The sequence below is a fragment of the Anas platyrhynchos genome, chromosome Z, assembly GCF_047663525.1.
Source record: "Anas platyrhynchos isolate ZD024472 breed Pekin duck chromosome Z, IASCAAS_PekinDuck_T2T, whole genome shotgun sequence".
Lineage (NCBI taxonomy): Eukaryota > Metazoa > Chordata > Aves > Anseriformes > Anatidae > Anas > Anas platyrhynchos.
This window is the reverse complement of record NC_092621.1, coordinates 8,565,413-8,592,212: the sequence shown is the minus strand read 5'-3', so window position 1 is coordinate 8,592,212 and position 26,800 is coordinate 8,565,413. Positions and strand designations below refer to the sequence as shown.

Below are 26,800 nucleotides of genomic sequence, written 5' to 3'. Positions count from 1 at the left end.
GAATTTATTTTACTTTCAGCCACAAAAGCAAGGGTCTATGCTGACTTGCCTGCCCCTGCTTAGCATCAAACCCTTCCAGTCTTCACAGCCTCCTGGCTGCTTCAGGGTGTCGTTTGCCCCTCAGGCAAACCAGGCCCAAACACCTAATCTTGATTCATTGCTTTAGTCAGCTTGGAAAATCTCTGTGATTCTGTTCGGTTACTCATTTCTGGGAAGGAGAAGACGATTATATTGGCCTTTCTGGTTTCGAAGGAAAATGTGTGCTGTTATAGGGAGCAGAATGTGCTAGTGTAAGATATAGGCCCAGCCTCACACCTGCCTGCCCAGGACCCGGTGCCATGAGACACCTGAGCACATATCCTTGGCACTTGGTGTCGTTCTTATCTTGCATGTTTATCGGTCATCCTTGTTGTTTTCTCTCTTGTGAGAACTGAAAAATGAACAAGGAGGACAGGAATCAAAACTTCAAGGCCCTGGAGGAACGGTGGGTGAATCACATGGATCCTCTCCAGACATGAGGCAAACACGATCATGTCATCAAGGTGTTGGAGATACCGTGCTGGGAAGGGGCCAGCTCTCGAGGCTGGGGAGGCTGAGAGCAACGAAGCCTCAGAGTGGGGAAGAAAAGTAACTTTCTTGCTACTGCTTCCTCATCTGAGTCCTGCTGTGCTGCTTGCGTGGGGGACTGGGGGTTGTGGAGTCCATGGATCACTCTCCTGGGCCCATTATCCAATGTGTCTGAGTGCAGCTGGGGTAACACAAACCCTTAATTTAGATAGTATTTGTGCTAACACATGATTAGTGTTAGAGCCTTGAAGTCTCCCAGGCAGGCAAAAGCCATGGGTGTAAACCACATCTCTTTCTCAACCAAAATTCTAGTAGAAAAAGGTGTGTGTGTTTACTTTTTTCTTGGGGGTGGGGTGGGGGAATGTGTTTAATCCACACTTTTTTTTTTTTTTTTTTTCCTCATTGCTGGATGCTGAAGCTCACGGCCTCCAAAGCTGCACCTCCAGGGTGCTCCATCTTTCTGCGTGAGGTACAAAATCTGTGGCTTCTTCTTACAAGTGCTTGGGTCTCAGGTGTGTCCCACAGCCCAGAGCTCAAGGGTAATTTGGCCAAAGATCTCATGTTTGTTATGAGGTACACGACTGATCTAGGAGGGGAGACAGTGGTGCCTACAGTTAGTTACTGGCTGACAGCTCTGGTTCTATTAAAATGGGGTTTGCTCTGGTGTAAGGTGACAGCTATTCTTTGTGCTCTGCCATCTTCCCCCCATCCTCTTCTTTTTTTTTTTTTTTTTTTTTTTTTTTTTTTTTTTTTGCCTCATCTTGCCTCTCTTTTCTTGGCTTTGAGGCTGGACACGTTTCCCCTTGGAGCAACTCCGACTCTGTCTCTTAAGCATCTTTTATCTATCAGCTCCTAAGCTTTCAGAAACCTGTGGAAAATGAATGTGACACACAGAGCTTGGACAGCTATGAGGGGACTTTCATTGCCTCTTCCAGCCTTCTCTGTGCCCAAGGCAGCCCTTGTTCTCCCAGCATGGCTTGCTAGAAGGCTACATGGGTCAGACCTGGCAGATAGAAGGACTGTCCCTGAGTGATATCATCTGGCTCCGTCTGCACTGAGCTCCAGAGATGTGGGCATAATTAAGCTTTTTGCAGAAGTTTCCAATTTCCTAAGAAGTCCACAGTTGGCTGAAAAGTGATTTGAGCAAAAATATTGGCTGTACCATTAGATGTTGGCTCCAAAACCAGAGAGGCTTTGAGATTCCTCCTAAGACTGTTTTCCCTTGAGTATCACTGTAGCACTTGTGCCTTTCTTCCCCTCCTCCTTTCTGTTTTCCTAATACAGAACAAGAGACCTAATCATGGATGTGGGCTCCCCTGTGCCTCATGGTTCCTTGGGACACATACACATTTCACTACAGCTAATGTCAGACAAGAACCAACATCTCGGTGAAGAGCCATGGGGAAGAAGAAGAGAGCGAGACCCAGAGGATCAGCCTGACAAGCAGTGGCTTTAACACAGAGGGGTGCAAGCATGTGAGGGGCAAGGAAGGTGAGGTTTTCAGGGGATCTTTTGAAAAAATAATCCCAGGAATAGAGAGCATGGGATAAAAGATGAAAGTGTATGTTTGAAAACAAGCAGGTGATGGCAGGGGCTACCTGGGGTTGGGAGCCAACTCCTTTATGGTGACCACTGATGGGTTCCCAGGTGGGGTTTGACTAGCTGAAGGTAAATATCTTGTTACCTGAAATAGCTCTCTCTCATCCCAGTGTCTCGTAAACCCTTCCAGCTCTATGCTCAGTCCTTGGCAGGATAGGTGTCAAGATCCTTGAAGGTGCTGAATGGGTGCTACCATGCAAAGGCTTTGAACTTGTATGGCACCACTCATTCACTGCTGGCTTTTGCTCTTCCAGCCATGCTCAGATACTTTTTCCTTGGGAATCTAGTTTGGAAAAGTATTTATGGAGCAGTTATTAACACTGTATAGTGCAGCATGTGTTGCTGTTGGCTTTTGGTCTTGTGGCAGACTCAGGGTTGACAAGAATTCAAATTTCCTGATTCTCCTTTGCCTTTTGGTGAACCCTGTGCTACAGACACGTGAACAGTAATAATCAAAGTATTATAGCTTAATGAGTTGTGGTGAGCTTTGTCCAAACCCATCCAATCTGTCAAGGCATCATTTGTAGCTGTCTGGCTGTGGACTCTTACACCTACAAATGATCCACTATTCCTGGCTCTGGCAATGCTCTTAAGTAAGAGAAGGGAAAAAAAAAAAGAAGAGCTATTGGCTTACAGCAAGGAAGGGTGTGAGACCAGAAACCCACAATTTGTATCTTGATGCTGTTCCAAATGGAACCAGAGCCATTGCAGGCTTTGTAAGACTCATAGTACATCCTTCCTGGGGCCCTTAGAGGCTCTCCCTGCTGTCCTGCTGCATTGCAAAGAGCTTTCCTGGCTTATTCACGTCTCTTTCATGTGCCCTCTGCATTACCTGTACCCAGTGTGGTCCATGCAGGTGAGTGAAGTACAGCTTATAACACCCTAGTTTCCTAGAGTATTGTGATAAGCATGGGCAGGAGAGAGCATTATCACACCCATTGGCCTGGCCTTTCTGAAGTGGCAATTAATTCAACAAGAACTGCAGTGTTAGCCAAGATAAATAAAAGTAAATAAAGAATTTGTCTATAAAAGCCAAACAAACAGAAGAGTTAAATAAGCTGGAGGAAGAGATGAATAAGAGAAAACCACACTTTGTACAAATCATCCTAAGACTTGCCTAACTTCTCACTAGCATGCCCAGCACCTATTTCTCTACCTGCCCTGTTGTGCTTTTCTTATGCAAACCGCAGCAACAAATAGTCCTTCATGGGAGCAAATGGAGATCTCAATATTCATTTTCCTTTAGTATCCAAACCCAATGCAGAGTTCCGTTCAGATTTGTATCTTGCTTCTTCTCCCTGCCAATGACCTCTTTCATTACTGACTTGATTAGGAGGCAATCTTTTCCCTGGGAAATTAGTGAAGCTGAATCATTGCCGTGTGGTGAGGCAGTACTCTTGTTCTCCCACATGTATCAGCAAATGTGGCTCATTGCAAGCTCTGAGTTGCGACTGACACAGCAGTAAGTCAAGGATGATTTGACAGATGTTGACTTGTCCCTAACCTAGATTTTGAGGTCTGCAGTTCTTCATTCCCATTCTGTACTCATGGACATGAGACAGCTTCAGTTAGGATGCTACAGAGGTGTGTTAGGTTTAAAATATATACTTATCTGAGACAGATTGTAGCCTGGATGGCTGGTGGTCCCATGCACACTTCTTTGGTAGTGGTGCCACTGTCTGCCACAGACAACTCTTCTCTGTTCCCTGTTCTCATGTCAGCCTGTTCCTATCAGAACTGATCTGTCCTAAACAAATCATTTCCTGGATTACTTTTCAACTAAAGCAGTTCTCTGGCTGGTTCTGAAATTGTTTTCCTGTCTTGAAAAGCTCTTTGGTGACCTGTCCCAGGACTGGTCTTCCCTCCTAGCAAAAAAGCTTTCTTCATGTCCACCTTAACCCTTCCAAACTCCAGTTTCTTGTCACTTGTTATATCAGCTGCCCCTGCTGAGAAGAGCTGGGCCGCAGCATTGTTGTAGCTGCCCTTCAACTAGTTGTTGGCTACCATCTCCCCTTCAGCTTCCTCATCAGAATAAACAATCACAGTCTGTCTCCTGCTCTTGGCAGCCCTTCTCTGCTCCATCTCCTGTTTCTTGATATCCCCCCTGATCTGGGGTCCAATAATAGAGGCAGCAACTCCTCGGTCTGCTGGTACAACTGTCCTAACATAAACCAGGATGTGGCTTACCCAATTTGAGATGAGAGCACATCGTGGGCTCATATTCAGCCTGGCACTGACCATAAGGTGTTATGGTAAGGTGGGGGCCAGCCCGGATTATCCTTCATGAATATCTGCACTGATGATGAACCCTTCCCAAAGACTCAGCAGAGTGCTAATCCAGGTGCTCAGTTTACATATGTGATATGGCTCATGTTGAAGGACCCTTTTTCCCAGCTATTTGGAAATAAAAAGTCATAGCAGCAGACCTCCACTTAAACAGATCCCAAAGAAAATCCTAATGGCTTTGTGAAAAGGAGTGTGATTTAACTCTTCTCTCTGATTTACACCTTAACACGGTGTCCCAAAAACAAATTAAGTAACAGTGTGGGAAGCACCATCATTTTGCATGTTACCTGTGTTGCTTGCAGTCTGTAAAGATCTCACCAGATATTGCTGGGGATGTTAGCTCTGATGCCCTGGGAAAGTTCCAGCACAGATAATTGCCTCCTACCTAATTCAATCCACATTTAATAGATTGGCACCACTGAAGTGAATGCCTTCAGGACAGACAAGTGGTGGGAATCAGGAGTGCCCAGAAGAGAAAAGAAAAAAAAAAAAAAACACACAAAAAAAGCTAAAAAGCAGAGATGGAAATCCACTGAGAATCAATGTTTGGGGAACAGCCCTCCTCCCCTGCCACAGAATGCCAAGAACCAATTCCCTTCTCCGAGCTGTTCAGACCTCAAAGTATGGAAAGAAACCTTGAGTTGTGGTTCTTCTAGAAGGGTGATGTCAGGAAGGATTACACCACATATGGTGCTGTGAGGGCTGCCACAATTCTGTTTGCCAAGGTCTGAACATGCAAGCATCACAAAGGAGATCCCTGTGTTCTCTCCAGACCTTGCTGTACGTGTTATGTGGACAGTGTGATTTCATTTCCATGTTCTTGCTGTTGCTCCTAGAGAAAGAAAATTTTTCAACTTGCCAGCCCTGGTGGGAAAGCATCAACAATGCCAGCATACAACCATCTTGTACTGTGGCTGCTAGTGCAGGCTCTCTGCATTACGGAGCTGACACCCTTTGCTTACTGTCCAGCATAAGGTATTCCAAAACAATGTGCAGAGGAGAAGCAGAAATATTGCCAGGATATTATTGCTCAGGGACAAGAAGACCTATCCCATCTTAGACATGGCTAAGCTGACACTTCCTATCATATTGCATATTCATTCTTATGTACTCCTCACACTTAAAGCAAACTGAAATGGGTTGGAGTTGCTGGAGATCTCCCTAGAAGTGCAGAAGGAAAGATCTCTGCCTTGGCAGAGGCTTGTTCTCTCTGCTCCATGTTCTTTGAGATCATATCTACCATGTTTATTATTTTTCTTAATAAATTGGCAGCCTCGCTGGGTTCCTCTCTGCCAGGTGCTGCACGTGCATTTACTGAAAGATTTACCAGACATCCTACAGCCCCAGGTAGGTCAAGGCAGGGCAAGAAGTCTGTGACAGCCACTCCATACCAGGTCCTTCGCTTTGAGATCCTCTGGATGCTGCATGGACACACAGATGGATGCATCTCACCTTCCCTTCCCTTTGGCATGAGGAATTGTACCACTACAATTCCCCTACCAAGTGGAAAATTGGACATCTCCTCACCTGCCTTGCAGTGCCGACATTCTCCTATTTTCTCCCTCCCCCCCCCCCCCAGGGAACCTGACTCGCTGCTGATTGTCCCCTTCTCCAGTTGACAGCAGCCACTACCTTCTTTCCAAAAATCATGCCCAGGCTGTGACTGCTCAGTCCCTGTCCCAGGGCAGCCACTGTCCCTGGGAGCATGATAACCTGTGAATTTTAAGGGAAAATGGATGACACTCAGCCCATTGCTTGGCTGCCTTGGGGTTATTCCCGGTCTTACAGCTTACAGTCGAGTCTTGAAGGTCTGAGCATATTCCCACTGAATAACAGCCCCCCAGCTGTCCCCCCAGACAGAAGGGCTACCTCCTGTAAACCCGTGCATTCCCTTGCTTCTGTCCTATGGCTCTCTGCTCTCTCTAAGAGGATAGCTGCTTGGTGACCCTGAGCCAGCCACCCTCTGAAGGAAAGACAGCCCAGAGACTTCAACTCATCTCTGAGCCCTGAGAACAAACCTGCTGCAGGTGTTTTGTCTGTGCAAGTATGGGAGGAGAAAACCGAGAGTGGGACCCGACTAGATTTTTCCATTTCAATCCAAATTGAATCAATTACTCATCCAACCGTGCTCTCCTTGTTATTCATTTAAGGGATATTCTCACTTAAGCGATTTCTGAGCCAGAGTCTTATTTGGAGGGTGTGTTATAATTCAGCTAGCAAGCTGGGACAGCTCTCCCTGGCAAGCTCGAGGTATTGAAAGGAGCTTGGCTTCAATAGATGAAGATAATTGGGGATATTGGACGAAGGAGAAAGAAGAGAGGGGAGAGAGCTGGTTTCATCCAGTTATGCGTACAGTATGTTAAGTAATCATATAACTTGGTAGTAATGATTCATTTGGAGATGTCTTGTGAAAGTTCTGGGCTAGTCGAGTCTTGCACTTGTGCTGTAGGCTGAAGCATGTAGAAAAACATCTCTGGCTTTGAGAGCTTGTTAAATATTGCATAAGAGAATCAGCTCCCTTCTCTAGTGGAAGTGGAAGCAAGCTCTGCAGGGGTTAGTGTGCTGGGTGGGGGCTCTCAACAGGGCAGGAGCAGCCCACTGGTGGGGGAAGGTATCCCTGAAATGAAGAGAGACGTGGCCTTCTGGGCAGTGGAAAACATGGGGCTTTGCCAGCAGGATGCTCGTGGTAAAGTGCAATCTTGCCAGCTGCAGCCTTGGCAGAGGCCACGTATGAGTGATATTAATTAGGCAGCAATTTCCCCTGGGGGCAAAAGTGCTTTGGATCAGTAGGCATTGGCCTGTTGTCCGAGATTGCTGAGTTTTAATCCCAGCTTTGATTTATGTATTTATTTTTTTTTTTGCTGCTGTTCCTTATCCTCCCTTGCAGAAGTTGGTTCTTCTGTCTGCAGAGGGCTGTGGTTTATTCCTTTAGAGTCTGTAAGAGGAAAAAAGTTTCCTTTGGCCATGACATTGTGGTACCATCATGGGGAGCAAAAGGAGAAGCCAGGGCCTCCTTTCTCTTGGTGTGGATGTCAGCTCAGCTCAGGAGGTGAGCCAATGTTATATGCACATTGTGTTACTGGTGGCAAGCTTAAGCATCATGTTCTTAGCTCTGAATGCATAGAAAGCCAAAACCTGGACAGCCTGAGGCATAGGAAGGTCTATGAAATCAGAATCACTGGTTCATTCCTGGAATGGGGATGTCATAAGAGTTCTCTCACTTATTTCAGTTTCCAAGTGTGGAGTGACTTCAGTTCAGCCCTGCGTGACAAGAAATTAATCTTTTCACCTCCCTTGCAGGAGGACCACTGAATTGTCCTGTCCATGAGGGAGATGCACTCATCTCCCCAAAGGCCAGCCACCAGAAGAGCCAAGGAATGATGGGGATGAGCAGTGTGCATCCATGTCTGGGTGCTGCTGGATCCTGACACAACATGGATTTGAACGAAACCAGGTTTGAGTTCTGAATAAATTTCAATTCAATTAGCCAGGATGCGTGATGTAGGCTTTAGGCAGCAGGTATATTTTTATACACACAGCACACACCACATTGAAAACAGAATTAGTAAAACCTTAGCTAAACCTTGTCCTCTCTGTCCCTGCCAGCTTGCCACGTGGCCTTACCGTAGTGCCCTCTGCATTGCAGAGAGAAGCAGTGATCTCGGTTTGGCTGCCATGGTGTGATACTATGGGCTTGGTGAGGTCAGGAGACATCTGATCTGACCTAGAGACAACGTAGTGCAGACACACCGTGCTGGGTCTGATCCGGACAAAGCTTGCCAGGTCAGAGGTAATCCTTGGAATACATTTCTGACAGCAGTGTCAACTTCTGCTGTGCCAGAGCTTTGCTTCACGTGGCTACAGCTTTTATGTTCTGGTATTCAGAGCCCTCTTGAACCCCTTGCCGCAGCTCTTTGATGTGTACAGAGAGGACTGGATTTCTGCCTACCCATCTCCATCCACAAGAACATCTCAGCTCTGACAGGACAGTATGGGAGGAAACATCTGTTCTTTGGCACAGACAAAAAGCAGGTCAAGACCTGTGCTTCTGCAGCTAGTTTCCACCTCGTTCATAAATAGCAGGTCTTGATGGGTGCAAACCTATCTGGAATGCAAAAGCAACAGGTAGTGTAACAACAGATGTGTTTAGATTGGTGTAGCTGGATCAACCCTAGCATAATGAATGTTGTGTGTCTTGCTTCACCTGTGCCTTGTTTTCAGAGCAGGAGAGCCATCTTGGTGTCTCAAACCCTGCTGTGAGGAATTGTCACTGCAAAGGGGGTGTCACAGGGAATGAGCATTTAAGCAAAGGCAGCAGTGCCTTTGCAGGATCACTTTTGGCAGGTTACTTCTCCTGTCTGTGAGACCATGAGCAAGTCACTTAGCTTTTTGTGTTCAGGTCTATTCATTAAAGCATTTAGGACCCGGTCTTGCCTCTTTCTACACATGTATACAGTGCTGGCATGACTGGATCTTGCTGCAGTTTTATTTCCGTAGGGATTGTTATAAGGCAAAACACTATCATAGCATCTTGTGAATCCGTGGGTTTAATAACTTTGGATCACCTGATACAGGGAACATTGTAGAGCCGCTGGGGATAACACAATGTACAGGAGCCACAGGGATTCTTCTTGTAGGCTAAGACTCATGCATTTAGATGCTATTTGAAATGCCCTACGGTGTCTGAAAAGCCCACATGTGGCTGTCAAATCCAACACAGGAACTAAGCAAACCCATAACAGCAGCTTGGCACGGCAATTCAAAGGGTGCACATAGAAGATACCTGCATTTGAGCCCTCTCTCAATGGCCATGTCCACGTTCCCATGCCATCTCCACCACTGTGCTGCCCCCAAACACAACGCCTCTCCTGATCTTCAGCCACAAAACAGACAGGGCTTGTGTACTGGTTTGGAAGTCCAGGTCCCACTGCTGGGTTGTGCACAGACATGTATTTCTTAATTCATTCTTGAGTTGTCTGATAGCAACATTGTATATGTTCTTCTCAAAGCCCCAGCTTCATCTTTCCTTTTACCTTTCTTTTTGCCCTCTTTTGCCCCTGCACACGGAGCTGCACATGCAAATTTGTCACCAGTGATGTTGCTCTCTTTTTAAAGGATGCAGCTATATTCAGAGTAGTCCTTCAAAATGCAGGTGCATCCATAATTAAGGCATCATGAAGCGGTGGCTCTTCATGTCAAGATTTTCTGAGCTTTTTGCCCACTTGTATTAATCTGAACTCCCATGTCACAGTAAAGCAGACAGGTGGTAATGAGAGAAGCACCATTTCTCAGTATTCGGTCCAACCAGAGACAAGTCTCCAGAAATTTTTCCCTGACCTGACCCCCTAAGCCGTGCCTCACAGCACAAGCTCAGCTGCTGGGTCTGAAGGTTGGGCTACTCACTGCCCTGGCGAATGCTGGCTGGGCTGTACCGACCCTGTTCCATCACCTTCCAGGTGAGAGGATCACAATGAAAATTTCTAATACATGGCCAGAGCTCCCATAGTGTCATCATCGCCTGAGGCACTGTGTGGCTGCCCTGGTGAAGCTCATCTTCGCATGAACAGAGTGTGTTCATATATGAAGATGCCAAAAACTTTCTTGAAAAAAGTTACATTAGGGAGGACATTTTTGTCCTAATAGGGAACTGCCCCAGTCTTTTAATAATCTTATAATCCCCATTTTACATTTCTGCCTTTCTTCTTTCACATTTGTTTTTACTTTCATTCTGTATCCACCTAATTATCATTTCCATACATTTCATACCACCAGAACAGGAATTTCCCATGTCTTATCTGTATGCTATTATTTTTTATTTACTCATTATACTGCATGATTAAGTTGTAAAGTAATATTCTTTTAATCTGTTTCCATAAAACCCAATGTCTTTGGGGCAGGCTCATTAAAATGTTGTGGTTTCTCAGATGGTTCCTTGAGGCCTAAAAGACAAACAAACCCCATCCATTTATCAGTACATCGCCCTTATCAGGTATATTTATAATATCCCAGGTTTGAAGATGTGGAGCAGACCGATTAAAGACCATGTTTAGAGGGATTTTGTTTGCATCTATGTCACTGATATGTTAAGAAACTTTTTATTGGAACATATGTTTGTTGTAAATCTTTAATTTCATATAAACAAATGTGTTGGAAAGGACCCCAGGATAAATTGCAGCCTAGTCTCCTGACTTGCTGAAACCAGTATCTTTTTGGTTGCTATAGCAGAGTGAGGGCTTACGTGTGAAAATGCATTTATTACCATATATTATTCTGGAGAGAACTCCTTGCTCCTTGATTGCTAGCCTCACAGCCAGGCTGTTTTTTAGGAACTGAGAAACCCCAGATCACGTATGAATAGGTAGGACCCCATAGGAGCACGGCATCCATGGAAGTCTTTGATTGTCCCTAGCAAGTTTACTCATGTTTTCCCACTCATCACTTCTGCCTGGTCTTTTCTAATCTGTCCAGCTGATGGCAAACAATGATAAAGCCATTTGCTGTGTTTCTGACGCAGCTCTGGACGCTGGCCACTAGCAGCTGCTTCTGGTCCCTGACTCCCTGACCATTGCTCTAACAAGAAAGAAGGCTGCTGTCGGAGCATCTCCACGCCATGCAGTACAGCCCCCTTTGCTTGCTGTGGATCCTGGAGATCAGGGTAGCACCTCCACACCCAACCTGCTCGCATGACCCAAACATGACATCTCTGCACAGTGCTGTGCTCTGAGCTGTACCAGCTCACGCTGAGCTACTGCAGGCACATCCATGCTGGGTACTGTGGAGGTTTACTTGGATCTCTCCCTCTTGCCATTCACTGTTTGCTGTTTCTAGATATTTTTCTGATGTTTGATGTAGTATTTGAACATCCCACAGCATTACAACTTAGTCAAAGAGTTGCCTGGGCGCCCACCAGACATGTTTTCCCATAAATGTGTAAAAAAACAGAAAAACAAAAAATATGTTTTCTTCAGCTCTTAAAAGCAACAGCTTTTGTTTTTTGAAAGTCACTGTTGACTAGAAAATCTGCCTGAACCAATGCAGGTTTTGATCAAACCTGCTCTAGTGCTGTATGACACACTCGTCTGGATGATGCTTATCACACAATGAATAATGTTGGATGGGAAGTGATGGGAAAGATGAACATCACTTGGAAAGCTGGGAGCATGTCTCTTGGTGCTGCAGGGCATGGCTTTCTGGGATTTTCCTTATGCAATGTGCCATGCTTCGTGATAAGGCACTGGAAAAAGGCTGGCACCAATAAGTGCACAACACCTGGTCTTATTAGAAATGACACGTGCATTGCACACACAGGAAAAATCCTGCAACAGAAAGGAATGACACTGGCAGAGTGAGGTCACACGTCTCAGAGAGATGATGCCTAAACCTGTAATCAGGGTTCACTCGGTTCCAGATCACTTCAATTTAAGAACGGGTGGGAAATGAGCTTGTCTGGGTCTTCAGACTTCAAAGACCTCCGGTACAAATAGAGCAGCTCCATCGGTGTGACGGTTCAAAGAAAAGCCTACATGCAAATACTTCCTACCAGGAGGAAAGTCTGTAGCCACAGCCTAGACTTTTGTCTTCGGCCGTTTGGTAACACATTTATTTTTCGGATTTCTGATCTGGCTGCAGTTGCCCATTTCTAAGGCAGGTCTTATGCAGCTCTGACTACCACATCTCATGATAAGATCTTGTTTCCTGCCGGTGGGACTCGGTTCGTAATTGACTGAGTGGGAAGACAGGTGTGGGAAAGTGATAAAGTCACACTTTTAATAATAAAGGCAATCAAGGGCAAACCCAAATCCCTTTACCATTACACATCTCCTATTTACCAGTATCTCATAGTCTGCTCTAAGGAGGCTTCCTGTGCCAGAGGAGTCCAGATGGGAGAAACGGATAGCTAGGGGGAAGGAGTGGATGAGTCAAGGGCTGAATAAATCTCTGATCAGCTCAGTACCTGTGATCCATAGATGCCTCCTCTCCAGGTTGATTTTGGCTTTTTTTTTTTTTTTTTTTTTTTTTTTTTTTTTTTTTTTTCCTCCACAAAGTTAGGCTTTTAGAGGAAGTTTATAAATTCTTGTTCTGTTCATTGCTTCCTTCACAAACTCCAGCATGACGCAAAAGGCAGCTACTTGTGCTTCACGGGACTTGGGACCTTCATCACCAAACCCAGGCTTCATCTGTACAGAGTGGGGGGCTCCTTTTAATGAAAGCAGCAGACAAGGAAGCCATTTAGAAAAGCCAGAGCCTTTAATCCATGTGAAGTCAGGTTACATAAGACTCACGGTCAAGCCAGTTTGCCAACGGGCAGAGTGGACACAACTTACTTGAGTGCCCATGTAGAAGTGATCCCTAAAATTCTGGATTTCTATTCCATTTTGAGGGTTCTAATTTTAGAGCAGCTTTAGCTTTATCTTAGTGGACCAGTTAAGACCATCAGACAACTGCCTCAGCCAACAGCCCGGAACTCTCTAAGCAAACAAGAGATTTTGTTGCTGGCAAATATTAACTAAGTAAGTCATGTGCTGACGCTGAAGGGGAGGGTGAAATACAAATGGCTAATAGGGATTTACTTTTTACATCATCACCAGTGGATATGATTAAGTAGTCGCTGTTGTCTTGGTTGCTTGATGATGATGTTGCTTGCAGGAGCAGACGACTCATTCGACATGCTAACGTGCATGCAAATCTATCTTCTTTCCAGGATGCCTGAAAAGCAGCTGGATTCCCCAGCAATTATTTCAATTGAAAAGGTAATTGCTAGCCATGATACCAAAATCCATCAGTGTTAATGCTGTTGTTACTATAAATGGTGTTGGATCAAAGGTAAAATAAAATGTCTCCTGTACTCCTTTAAACATCTAGATCTCTGGAAAAAAAAATGATGTTATGCAATTTGATTATATTCAGTCATTTAATTATATATATTTTTACTCTGGTGTTGTTGCACATGTGTGATAATGTCAAATATCTTGTCTTTTAGCCACAGAAGAACGGATTTAAATAGAGATTTTATTAAAATCACATGTTCATATTAATTCCAGCTTCCAGCATCTCTTCCCTGATTACCAAATCCTTTGCTGTCAGGAGTGCTGCTCTTAAGGGGATGATCTGGGAAGGGAAGGACATTTCCAGGCAGGTCTGGAGGCAGGAGGGAGCCCACGGCTGGGATGGTGCCAGGACAGGGCTCAGTGCAGCCAGCGGTGGCTCTGAGCTGTCAGAGATCCCCTTGTCCTGGGAGACCTGTCTGGTATTGCAGCCCCCTGTGGGGCTCTGCCTGAGCTCTGTTTTGGAGCCTGGTTCCCTCCTACATCATTGCTGGTACCCCATTAGTAACAGCAGCATCACTTCCAAGGAGAATAAAGGGCTGTGCTTGGAGGAATCCTCTAGGGAAATTAATGTGCATCAATTAGCACCCTGTTACAGCTGCTCTCTCCAGGCACATGCTAACCTCCTCGCTGACAAGCCCTTGGGACCACATGCACCCACGTGTGATGTAGCTGCATGTGGACTGTCCCCACAGGGATGCAAGCCTGTGTCTGCAGCTGGGCTCTTTTCTAGGTCAAAAGGCTCCTTTCTGTCGTCTGGCAGGACATGGCATGTGGTCTGATTGTTGCTCCCATACAGGCAGGGTTGGCTTTGCTCCTGTAAACCATCTGGTTGCCACCAGTCCTCCATCCTTTGCTCCAGTATCAAGCAGTGATCCTGAATCAGCAACAGGTGGGAAGGGACAATAGCTCCCCACTTCTCTGGTCTGCCCTGGGGTGGTAAAATTCTGGGGGCAAACGCAACTGGGGGGCTGCTTCTTGGGCTGCTGGGAAGATTCTAATCAGGAGTGGGAATTAGATTGACACCGACCTCCCACCACCTGGCTGCTTTACTAATTTGTGCAGAGGCAAATAATCGTTAAAAGCTTTTTCAGTCTGTCTCCAGCAAGCAAACAGTGGGATTACTCCTGCCCTTGTCCTTTGAGACAGGTACTCTAATCCCTGGTACACTAATCCCTTATGGTGTGGTTAGGGTGTCGATCTTGCATGACCTTGCCTGGTGAACCAGCTTGGCAGGTTTTGCCAATCTCTCCCATTGGGCTGGAGAACAAGACGTTGGCTCAGAAAATGGGTGGGTTTGATTCTTCTTCCACATTTTTTTATTTTTTATTTTTTTTATGGGCTACAGATGACTTCACTGTTGAATTGTCCCAACATGTTGTGGTTCTGTTCTCTAGCATCTCCGGTAAAAGGAGGTATGGGAGACACCTCTGCTCTATCTCTCCCACAGAAACTGTGCCTTTGCTTTTGGGATACTGTTAGACCAGTTCTCTCCTACTGGTGATGTTAGAGCCACTGTGGGTACAGGGCTCTGCAGCCACATGCAGCCCCAGATCTACCTCAAAACTGCCACAAGTGGACACTGAGTGCTGAGGACCAGTACTGGTCTCCACCAGAGAAGCCGCATTGCAAAAGCCTCTGCTCTACTTCTTGGTTTTATTCACAATTGCACAACGCAGTGTGCTGTCTTCCCAGCCTCTGTCACTGCACTGCCATCCCTTGGAGCCACAGTGAAGGTGAACAAGGAGGCCTGGCAGCTGCAGTGCTCTCATCCAGCCCCAGCTTCCTATGAAAGTCTATTTTCCACTCCACGTTTGCCACTTTTATTACTTCTTCTAGAGCTTTTTGACTTGGGTTCTTTGGCTGTGATGTAAACCAGATTCATTAGCTTAATGCTTTGATGACCAATCTTTATGTTTGGGCTCTGGAAACCACTGGCATTTTCTGTGTGGCAAGTTCCTTATTGAGTTTTGTAAATGCTCTAGCCTAGACTGAGATCTTTCTTTTGCTGAACTTGTCTTTTCTATGTGTTCCCTCTTTCTCACCTTCCTGCCAATGTTATTTTCAGTCTTGGATTTCTAACTTTGCCTCCCAAATTTCTCTGGCCTCTGCCTCATCTCCCTCTAGAGTACCACTGTGAACTATCAGTTTGTCACCCTTCTCCACTTCTGTAAATGTGGGCATGCTATGCTACAGAGGACAGGCCCTTCATGCACACCGTGAAACCATTAAAGTATAGGGGCCAATTTAGAAAGGATCTTGAGAGAGAGTTTCTAATCTCTCTCCCAGCCCTACAGCAGGATCCCATCAACTTCAATAGTTCCATAATAATTATTTGCCTCACCTGTTTTCCCAAGCCACCCAGCGTGGCTTGGGAGAACCGAGGTGATCAGCTGCAGTACTTCACCATTCTCACTGTTAGAAGATTCCCCTGGTGCTTAACCTCAGCTGCCAGTGATAGTTTCTCCTATCCAGCCTCTGATCTTGCAGATATATGGCAATATGACTAGCTGTCCCTTGAGCTCCTTCATTGTTTCCACCTTCTTCCATTTGCTAAGTCTTTTATTGCAGTAGATCGTAGCTGCTCCTTGCTGCCGTTGGTTTCCTCTCTAAAAATGCACACCAAGAGGCTGCAGTTTCACACCCTCCCTCTGTGAGAGATGGGAAATGGGTGAGTTCAATGTAATTCAGTGGGACTAGTGCAGTCATGTCGTTCAGAGAACCCCCCCAGGCACTTCAATAATCATCTTAAATGAAAGGCTATGAAATTAAAATCACCAGCTACATCCACCCATCCCTCTATCTGTACCTGCAGTCCCACATGTAGTTAAAGGGCACGAACATGTTGATCCGAGGACCCCAGCCTGTCTGGGGGCAGGGTTATATCCAGTCTGAGTTTAAGATGAGCAAGGAATGAATTGTAATCCTAGACAGGCTGCAGTCAGAAGTTTGGTTTCATTATGGCATAATGTGGCATAAGACCATTTCTAAGTTGAAAATGAAATTCAAGGTGAGGAGGCTGTTCTCCCTGGTTTTCTTGTGTTGCCAGCTTTCTGGGTGCTGGGGGACCTAGGCTTTTATCCAGAGTAATTGCACAAATTTCCATTTTCATAGTGCCCTGGGCTTAGCTAAGAAGAGGCCCCACTGGAACACTCAATGTATTTGGAAGTGGCATGAGACCACTTTTCCTCTGAAGAAGTTACTCCCAAATGGGAAAAGCAGGCAATAAGGTGGGAGGGAGAAACAGAAAATCAGAACAAAAGAGTGAGTGGAAACATCCGTGAGTTCTGTGGTTTTTTTTTTTTTTTTTTTTTTTTTTTTTTCCTACGGACTTGCAGGAAGTCTTTGGTAGAGCCAGGAAAGGTGCTTAGCTCACTTACGCAGCGGTAGGAAACCTCAGCAGTGAAACCCTCTCTGCTCTTCACCAAACACCTAACCCTGCCAGGTTCAAGGTGAGACTCCCTCCGCAGATAAATGGTTTTCCCTGCTGCATGGTGCAGCCCTTGCCCTGTGCTAGAGCTGTCCTGGGCAGCTCTATTGGGTGAGATCTGGAAGGTCCTTGCACCTCATATTTGTGATTTGTTACCCCCCTATGTTTGTAGCATATTCCTACTGTGGAGGACTTGTTTGTGTTGTTGTCTAGAGGCCAGATGATCCCAGTGCCCTGCTGTGCCACACAGCAAAAACTCTGCCTGGAGCAAGGGGTGCAAAGAACAGCCAGGGCTGGTAGTGCAGGAGAGGAGGCACTATGGCATTTCAGTGCGCCTGCTGTCAATGCAGAAAAATCCTGGAGGACCACAAACTAACTGGCTGTGTCCTACCTGCTGTAGGAGAGGAGCACAGAGGATGTTTTCTGGGTAGGGTGAGGCAGCCCACCCTGATAAAAGCTGCTTATGGCACAGGGAACCATAGGACTAATGGCAAACTGGCCACTGATGCTTAGCATTAGTTTGTCTTTGGATCCCAGGGCATGGAAAACCTGCTAGAACATCACCTAAGCTGCGACCAGGCTGTCTGACAGACATGTCAATGGTTTCTCTCATTTAAGTGGTTTGATTTAAAGCCGAAAGGAACAATAGAATAATTTCTTATCAGCTCCCACGTGTTTGGTATTAAAACCTGCACCCTGGAGGACCCGCTCTGCAGCTTTGACATATTCATCCCCTAGAAACCCTGACCGAGCCTGCTCCAAGGTGTACATTGGCAGTCATTTTGCAAACAGAAGCTGCATGCCAGCTTGGGAAGGAAGCTCACTGCTCTGCTGCTGTACTCGAGGCATGACAGCTCCTGACTGTCTGATGGGAAGGGAGATGGGAAGCTATCCAGCAAAAAATCAACCCCAAGGAAAATTCCCAGCTGGCCCTTGCTACAGTTTACTTCTTTTGGTGTAATGGTGAGAGCACAACAGGACTGTTCAAATGGTTTCTTATCCTTCATCCATATGTATGGCAGTGGCTGAAGGTTGTTTAAATGAAGTCTGAACTGGAGACATACCTGATAGACCCCAGGCAAAGCAGTCTTTCCCCACAGGATGTATACTCTAGGCTGGGGAAAGATATACAGACATTTCATTTTCCATTGATGCTGCTTCTGGGTGGCTTTGCTGTCCCCAGACCCACTGGCTGCTTAGCAGTTCCTGCTGTAGGAACCAAGGAAAGGGGAGGAAATTACCTTGTGGTTAATGACTTGGTGCTGCCCTCGTCTTCACTACAGGGGGATGGCAATTGGATGGAAGCTACTTGACCTGCTGTGTGGGCGATGCCTGTTGGTCAACATCTGTCTCATGTAAGCTCCCTTTTGGCTTATCAGCATCCCCTCTCTACCTGCTCTGTCCCAAGATAAGGCTGAGCCATCACCTGGCTTTTCTCTCTCCCTTCCTCATTAAAATCAATTAAGGTCCATCTCTTTCCTTGCAGTGCCACCAGAGGCCAACGTGCCCAAAGGACACCCAATGTCCTGCCTGCTACAGCATGGACTCCTTCCAGTGATGTAACAAAATTGTAGACTGCACTGGATCCAAAACCCAGTGTGTCGATCTGGCTGGGTTAATTAATTCTGGTAACTGTCTTTTGTTTGGGGTTCTCTCATATTTTTGGTTGAACCGGTAAACACAGTTTAAGAGGAAGAATCATAGAGAAATAAAAATGGGTGAAAAGTGTGAAGGAGAAACAGAAGAAGAGATGCAAATCTGAAAGGGGTCGTGTTTAAAGTTGGAAAAGATGTGATTTTTTGTCTTTCTTTTTCCCCATCTCACACAGATAACCGCTGGGATTCCCTGTAATATGACATACCTGAGGTGAAGAGCAGAACTGGAATAGTGAAGCAATCTGGTATATGGACATGTAATAAACTTGGCCAACACCCTAAATTTTATGGCCCAAGCTAGAATGCGTGAGGATGAATCTGGATTTAAACCAGTTACCCACTTGCTGGAGGTTTGGGTGAAATCAATATAGAGCTATTGGCTTTCTTATGAGCTATAGCTTATTAGCTTATAGATATTGTGGGGACAAGACTGTTGTAGTGGTGCCTGTGCTCTTACAGAGGGAGGGACAAGTCCTTCCCCTTGAACACTGCAGCTGAGCCTTTGGGGTCTGCGTACCCCTTCCCTGCTGCAGGTAAAAGACTTCCACATCTCCACGCAGTCCCACCCATGATCCATCAGGCAAGAAAAATAATGTGGAAATAAAGGTTAGCAACATCTGCTGTGAAAACAGAGTGGGAAAAACACACACACACACAAACAAAACCACAAACAAACAAAACCACAAAAACTTGCATATGGTTATGGCCTTACTCTGAGATGATGATGCTGCCATGTCATGGTAAGAGGGCTGAAGGTCTTTGCTATGTGCTTTACATCTATTTTGTCCAAACTCTGAATTAGAAAGTGTTTTGCAAAGTCAACACAAAAGAAAAACAATTTTTGTAGTCACAGAAATGGAAATAGATTGGTGCAAACTATGTACAACTGAAATTAAAAAAGGCTCTTAACTTGTCTTGACTTGACTGTAAATAGAGGAAATCTGTGTGGTGTGATGAGCCATGTAGAGGAAACGATGGTGTAGGAAGAACAAAGCAATCTGAGGAACTAATGAAGTGTCTGTATACATTATTTATATTGGAAATAGAAATGTCCAGCAGAATATGCCAGACCTGGAAAATATGAGCAAAAGAAAGCAATGGGAGTGAGTGCATCTGAACAGGGAGCTGGACAGCCAGAACTGATCAGAAGATCACACACAGCCTGTCTGACCTGCTGGGTGTCCAGAGATGTAGGCAGTTAGGGAATTTCACTGCAAAGCTGCTTGGAATTGTTAACCTACAGGAATTTTCTTCACAGGTGTTTAGTCTGGCACAGCAGGCCTAAGCTTTTGGAAAAGTACCATTTACAGAGTGGGGGAAAAAAAAAGTCTATTTTAACAAGGAGCTCTGGAAGTTGTTGACTTGGGATAAGGTTGCCTTGCTTTCTCCAGGCTGAGATTCAGGTCACTTGTCTTCTGTGGGATAGACATGGACATCTCTGTGCAACTATAACACTCTAAAGTCTCTTTCTCATGTAGATGCTCTGGTGCGAGCAAAAGACAAGTTCAGGTTTCAGGCTCTCCCTTAGTGGATGAGAGAAAGGTTTCTCTGTTGCTTTGGCTAAATGGTGTAAGGCCTTAGAGGCTGGACTTATCTAAACAAATGGCTCAGCTTGTAATGCCTTTGAGACTTCTCACCCCTGTATCAAATTTGGCTGAAAAATAGTCATTCAGCTCAAACTTCATGAGAGGGTCAAAGAGAGAAGGTGACAATTAACAGCTGCAGTGCTGTCACACAGCTCTGACTTCTTTAGGAAGCTAGGCAAGGTTTGAAGGGAAAAATCTTTACATGAAAGAAAACAATTTAAAAGCTTTTCAGTTTTTTTTAAATCTGTAAATTAAAAAAAAATAATAATAAAAATTGTCTTTATTCCTCAGAAAGAAAGAAGGGACAAACCCTGAACCCTTTGTATTTCTAGATAACCAAGGTGACCTTCAGACACATTCAGGGGAGGAATGGGCAGTACTTGGGGTGGAAATGGAGGGGGCTTCAGTGGTCAGGGAGGGAATAGCTGTGGAGAATGTTTCCCCTGACATGTGGCATGTACTTCTTCTGCTGCTTGGGTGGACTGTCTCTGAAAGCTGCCAGGAAGGGCTGCACCACCATTTCTGAAAACCATGTTGTAGGAAATGGAAATGGAAAAAACAATCTGGGGATGATGAACATGAAAATGAAGCCGTTCCAAAGCAAACCAACTTATGCTTTGGAAAGACTGGTTTCTTGGCTTGCCCCTCCACAAACTCTTTTTCTCCCTGTCCTGATATCTTGGAGAAGTTACTTTTCTGACTCTCTCTAGGACTGACCTATGCAAAGCTTTCAATGAGCTCCAGCAGTGGTTGGCACCAACTCATTTGCTGTGGCTTCTTCTGCATGGGGAGTTTTTTTTCATATTAGCTTTTATTTATTTATTTTTATTTTTATAATTTTACAGAATAGAGACAGTACTTATACTTCTTTTGTCTCCTCATTGATTTATCTGATTTAAATCTGCATATGTTCAATTTTGGTTGGTTCTCTGTTTCGTTCTTTGAGTGCTTTGTCCATACTGGGACCTAGGGTGAGTGCATGAGGTGCTCACACACTATAGGCAACAGGACCTCCCAAGACAGCATTAGAGTCTACATCCACTGTTTCAGGATAAGTCCTCTGTGTTTGGGTAACCACTCTTTCAAGCTGTGGAAAGGACTGGAGGTGAGTTCCTGAGAAGTTCAAATTGATTAGAGAGCTAGCTTGCCTCTTTTTGCCTCCCTTATACTGTATTTGTCTAGGGTAAGATGAGTCCCTCAGCTCAGATGGCTGCTGGTGGCCTACAGGCAGCCCTGAAGTAGTCTCCATTTCAGAGAGGAATCAGTGGCCTTTTGCTACAAGCAAACTGCTCCTGGCAAGAGTCTTTCTCCTGGTGGCTGTTCTTGCTTTACCAGACACTCTATCATGTTCTATTTTAGGTTTCAGAATTATCCGGAATAAGTACTTACCTTAAGAAGGTTTAATTTCATAAAGCAGGCAACTTGCTACGGTGGTCCAAGTAATGGAAATCTGTAGTGCAGTTCCTATTCCCTTCTGTTGGTCAGACTACACCCACAGTTGGCTTAGCTGCCTGCTTCTACATTTCCCACCACCTAGCTGTTCTGCTCCAGCCACTGTCTGTCCTGCTAGCTCTCCTCAGGTTGGTCCCACGCAAAGGTACCAAAGAAAAATAGCACATTGGGCAACAACACTGTGCCTGGGAAGTAGTATGGGCTGTGGGCAGAAGGATAAAATGATGGGAGCTCTGGGAGTTGCTGGGGTGTAGCATGTAGGAGTGTACTTCGGCATCTTGCTATCCATCTGTTCCCAGATGAGTGAAACCTACTAGAAAAGGGTGGCCTATTTCTGGAGAAGACTATGGGATTATTAAGCAAAATGCATGATTGTGTCTGTGCTTACTAGCTCTGGCTCACAGTGCAGTGTTTTTGACATGGAGTTTCAATGATCAGAAATGGAATTTTATCTCCTAATTCAAAGCTGTGGCAGAAAGCCCTGTGGAAAGCCTTGGCTGCTGAAACCAGACCACAATATGTGGCAGCAGTGAGATGATTACACACACTTATATATGCATGAATATATATGTCATCAGCTTTTAACTTGTAGCATGGGGACTAAATGTTCTCATAATTTCAGTCTCCCCCAGACTTTATCTTCTCAAACGGGATGAAACTTCTTTCTAATATTCCCACTGAATTATTTGGATTTCATATTATCTATAATAATAAAGGGATGTGAGTCTGTGAGTGAAAATTAAATTTTGGGGTGGGGAGTGAACTGATAATATGGATTTAATGCAGGGAAAAGAGTCTGGTTAGGCTCAGTTAATTATTTACAGAGGCTGTGCAATTACACTGTGGATGTTAGAGAGGGAGTACAGCTCCTGCTTCATGGTGTAGCAATATGCTGATAGTGGAGCAACTCACTCTCAGCATTTTTACGGATCTGATAACTCCCTGGAATTAAAAAAATTCTCTACCCATGTAAGTACCTTATCCCCGAACACATCTCCTGCATGTTCATGAAGACCTTGCTGTCTGTGGCATTCCCCATGGCAGATCTTGATCCACTTCAGTAGTTCAACCCTTCACTCCTTGTTGAGTTTGCTCCCCTTTTACCTGTGGTATTATCAGGATGGAAAAGCTAAGTTTTATTCAGCCTGGTCAAGACTTGGATGAGACGTATCTAAAGAACCATGGTACTGGGGTGGTATTTAGGGGAGGATAAGGAAGATGTGATGGATGCACTCAGGTCCTGCATTTGACTAAATCTGTTCAGAATTATTAACCACAATAGGCCTCCACGTGAGTAGGTCTCAATGTGAGTAGGCCTCAAAGGGGATACAGCCCTAGAACAGGTGATCCACCGAAACTCTTCATGGTGAAATAACAAATTGCATCAAAATGTCAAAAACAATATGGTAAAATTCTAAGCTTGACTACAAGCCAATCACTTTATGTCATAAATACAGCAGTTAGAGAAGGCCTAATATGGGCTCTCCTTGCACAGCAGTCCACTCCCCTTGGCCTGGGATGAGTCAAGGTTACTCTTCGAGGTTGAGAGATCCTTACAAACTATGCTTGTTGGTGAGTGAAATTTTAATCTTTAATGGTGTCTGATTTACGTTAAGATTTAGCAACTTAAATATAAAGTAGACTAATCACTGTGACTCCTGTCATCATAACAGATTAATGATACCAATCTACTTACTATAATAAACTAAATTGCTCTTATATCACTAAAGCTGTAAGTGTTAGATATCTCTTGTGACAGAGGGGGAGGGCAGGCAGCAGTGTTTCTGGCAAGGGTTTGCAGGGCAGAGAGGAAAAACAGCTCAATTTTAACTTGTAATTCAATGTTGTGGCAAACAATGCTGTTGCAATCTGTGGCTACATAAATGGGGGAACGATGAGTAGAAATAACCCTATGTCTTTATGACTGATACACTGATGCTTGGTTATGATCCAGCGTCCCCATTTTTAAAGGCTATTAAAAACAGAAGGCGTGAAGAAAAATATCTCTCAGTGAAAATCTTCAGGAACATAAACTGGTGAACTTCCTGAAAAGCAGATAGAGAGGCAGCTTGTTTACAGGCTGTAAACATGCTTATATGGAAAAAGATAAGATTTAAAGGGCTTTCCTATATGTGAGAGCACAGCAGAGACCTGACAAATCCAAAGGAGGAAAAGTCACATCACCACTGTGCATAAATTTCAGCCATCAGAGCAAAGGGGGTCACCAGCTTTTGATGTCTGCAAATCCAGCATGAAGGTCTTTCAGAACTGGGCGTTGTAGTGGAGTACAGGTCATAGGCAGTTCAGGCTGAGCTGGTAGAAGCGTGATGGACTGGGGTACGAAAGAAGGTGAGGAGCTGATGAGCCTTTCTGATCTCAGATATGGTTCCTGGGGAGAGAGGTGAAGCTGGAGTGTGTTCGGATAAAAGCAACACAAAAGATGATACAAAAACCCTGGTGGTGTCAATTTACAAAAACAAATCAAGCATTGGGATCTTGGTATCTTGAGCAAGGAGTGATGAATACACAATAGTTGCCTCTAACTATCTGCAGGCTGTGAGCAACAGAGAAAGGGGCATCTCCAGCAATTCCCTGTCAAAAAACAGAGTGGATATGGGAAGATCCATGGTTCGCAGGATTTAATTGAGATGGGAGCAGCCCTCGTCTCACAGGCATGTTTGGGAGGGGCAAAGAGAGATGTGGCCAGAACCCATCATAGTAAATGGAATGGCTCCTGCTGATTTTAATGGGCTTTGAACCGGGGCTTGGACACCAAGCTGGGTTGTTTCCATCTGCAGCTTCTCTTTATAATATATACAAACCTTACTCCCACCCATGCACACACACAGACATGTAAAACCAGATCCTCCTTTAGATCTTGCAGACACTTCAGCTGCCAGGCATGCGAGATACAGCAGCCCTGGATGGCTGGATGAGGCCTGTCTTACCCACAGCACTGACCATGTCAACAACAGCTTTGATCTCCCTTTTCACAAAACAAAGACTCAAACCATTGTTTTCCCTCCCCAGACAGTGGAAAAATAACCATCTTCTGCTTCCCTTGCTCTCCTCTGCAGCTTCAGTTCTTTCTCAAATGGTTGAGCCAGCAGGAAAACCCAGTGGCAAACAGAACAGCCAGTGATCTGCAGCAGACAGATGGATATGCAGGAATTTTGTCTGATAAGTGATTTTGTAGGGCCAGGGAGAGAGAATTTGAGCTGTTGTTTGGTGGACTCAGCCCTGAGCAAGTGGGTGGACTGAGGAGGTGCAGGCCAGGAGAAAACTGGGAAAAGGGCCTGTGTCTCTGTACACCCATGCATGATGTGGAAAAGATCTTATCAGATACTAAAATCCTTGGTTCCCTCTTTCCAGAGTATCTAGAGCTGGGAAAGGTTTTCCTTCCATTTCTTGGGAAGCATTTTTGGGCCAGCACCTTCACACCAGGATCTCAGGACACTGGAACCTGACAAATTTATCTGTTTTTCTGTCCAGAGCACAGTCTGGGGTTGTATTTACAAAGGAATGTGAAATTGTTGCTGTTTCTTTTATGTAATAACCATGGCTCTTAAAAGGTGGTTTGTCCAGCACCCTGGGCCAGCAGGTCCAGTAGGCATTTTGAGGATTACAGTTCTTCAAAGGCAAAATGAAGACGAATAGAGATTGAAAAAACAATGTTTCTTGCAGATAGGAAAAACATGTCCTGCTGCATGCTGGAGGCTAAATGATTTCTCCTGCCTATTTCAGGAAAGGACAGCAGGACTGGGGCCATCTGGCCAAAGCTGGTCATCTGCAATGGGTAGGTGTATCCATCTGAGCACGTCACCAAACTACTGAGGTGGCTGAATCAGTACTGCCCTTGGACATCAGATTCTGTGTCCGGTCAGAAAAACCACACTGCAAATTCCCATTTGTACTAAGGCCCAACTCTGCCCATGCCACCAACAGAGGTGGCTCCATAGTAGACACATGTTAATTGAAGAGGTTGCTATCCTTAGGGTTCTGTTTTTTTTTTTTGTGTGGAGAACATATTTACATTAAAGATGTGGGGCAAAGAAAGCAAACACTCCACAGTCCACTGTGCTAAGGGATTAGACTAAATTCCCAAAGCTGTATGTTCTCATCTCCGAAATCCTTGGACACTTTTATGGGATTGGAAACCCGCTGTTCCCAAACCCTCACACGTATTTGCTCTTCTCTGGAATGCATGTTGTGAAGAACAACATTTGGTCCCCATCTTTATTACTGTTGTATGGAAGTAGCATCTCTCCCTCCCTATACACATCCAATACTGTGAATAGAACATCTTGTTCAGACTCTTGGGAGCTCTCTACAGATGAATGAATGAAAATAAAATTCACCTTTATTCCTACTTCGGAATAACCTGTCAAATCCTTTCAAGCAACCAGACCTCTAAGACTTGTCAGTTATTAGGATAAGTGCTGGTGTGCAAGTCAGTGCTGAGACTTCATCCTTGGTTTTTGCCACTGGGGACAAAGCCTTTCTGTTTTAGGATATTGTAGATCACAGGAAGGGAAGGGTTTCTCCCACAGTTCACTGCCTCCCATAGTCACACCTCATGTCTGATTTTGTCTCCAGGGAACAAGTTCTTTGGTCTGCTGTCCAGAAACCCATGTTGTTGAAGCAAGAAATTCAAATTCTCTTCTCCAGAAGAACAGGTAGGCAGCAACAGATCATAGAATAAGTTTTCCCAGCAGCTTTCTGCTGGAGTGCTCCTGGGATGGTGTGTCTTGTCAAAGAAAATATGAAAACTATTGGCAGATGATTTTTCAAAGAGTAGGTTTTGGGCTCTGTGCAGGTAGAAGGATGCTGTGGGGTTACAGCTCCAGGAAACTACAAAGTCTATTGCAGACTCGAGATGAGGACCCATCATTGGGTTGGTTGGATCCAACATGGTTGATGCAATTTTGGAAGTAGCTTGTCATGGCCTATGTAAAATGTCTGGCGGAAGCTCAGATCCAGTGCAGGAGCCTGTTCAAGATGTAGGAACTCATTCCTCTCTGGAGAGGTGGGAGTTTTTGTAGGGAGTATCAGAGGATGCTTATCTCTAGTATCAATGTAAGTCTCAGGGTATACTTCAGAAGTCAGCCTTTTAATACATCTTTAAGCTCCTCTACAATCTGTTTGTGAAAGGGTGGATTTAAGACATTTTAATGGGTTGATTTTCCCCCTGCTCTTTCTTTATTGTGTTGCTGAGTCTGTGGTGGGCTATTTGCATACAGTGACAGCAGTCTGACACACAGTGTTGCTTGCCAGAAGTTTCTGAGAAGTGTGACTCGGTCTTCTCACTATTCCAAGCAAGAATGGTCCAACACTGTAGCTATGGCTTGATTTATCTGCCTTATGTTCTTTATGAGGTTTTGTGGTACCAGACCTCAAGAA

General features: G+C 45.0%; 2 protein-coding genes across 3 annotated transcripts in view; both read left to right on the top strand.

The window, feature by feature from the left end:
* Window positions 1–13,669: 13,669 nt before the first annotated feature.
* On the top strand, window positions 13,670–20,648 carry LYPD8 (LY6/PLAUR domain containing 8). The gene is given in 6 exon segments (XM_072031783.1): window positions 13,670–14,169; window positions 17,991–18,062; window positions 18,194–18,225; window positions 18,227–18,333; window positions 20,424–20,620; window positions 20,623–20,648. Coding segments are annotated over 6 exon segments (555 nt in total). The 5' UTR covers window positions 13,670–14,048.
* Window positions 20,649–20,800: 152 nt separating this feature from the next.
* Window positions 20,801–26,800, top strand: part of LOC101796631 (aquaporin-7) — a 31,399-nt gene continuing 25,399 nt past the window's right edge. Inside the window, exons 1-2 of one of the 2 annotated variants that reach the window (XM_021275563.4) lie at window positions 20,801–25,196; window positions 25,997–26,076. In XM_021275563.4, the coding sequence (XP_021131238.2) occupies window positions 25,122–25,196; window positions 25,997–26,076 (155 nt within the window). In that variant the 5' untranslated portion in view covers window positions 20,801–25,121. Of the gene's footprint in view, window positions 25,197–25,841; window positions 26,077–26,800 lie in introns of those variants that run through there. The other variant, XM_027446385.3, reaches the window with a different exon arrangement.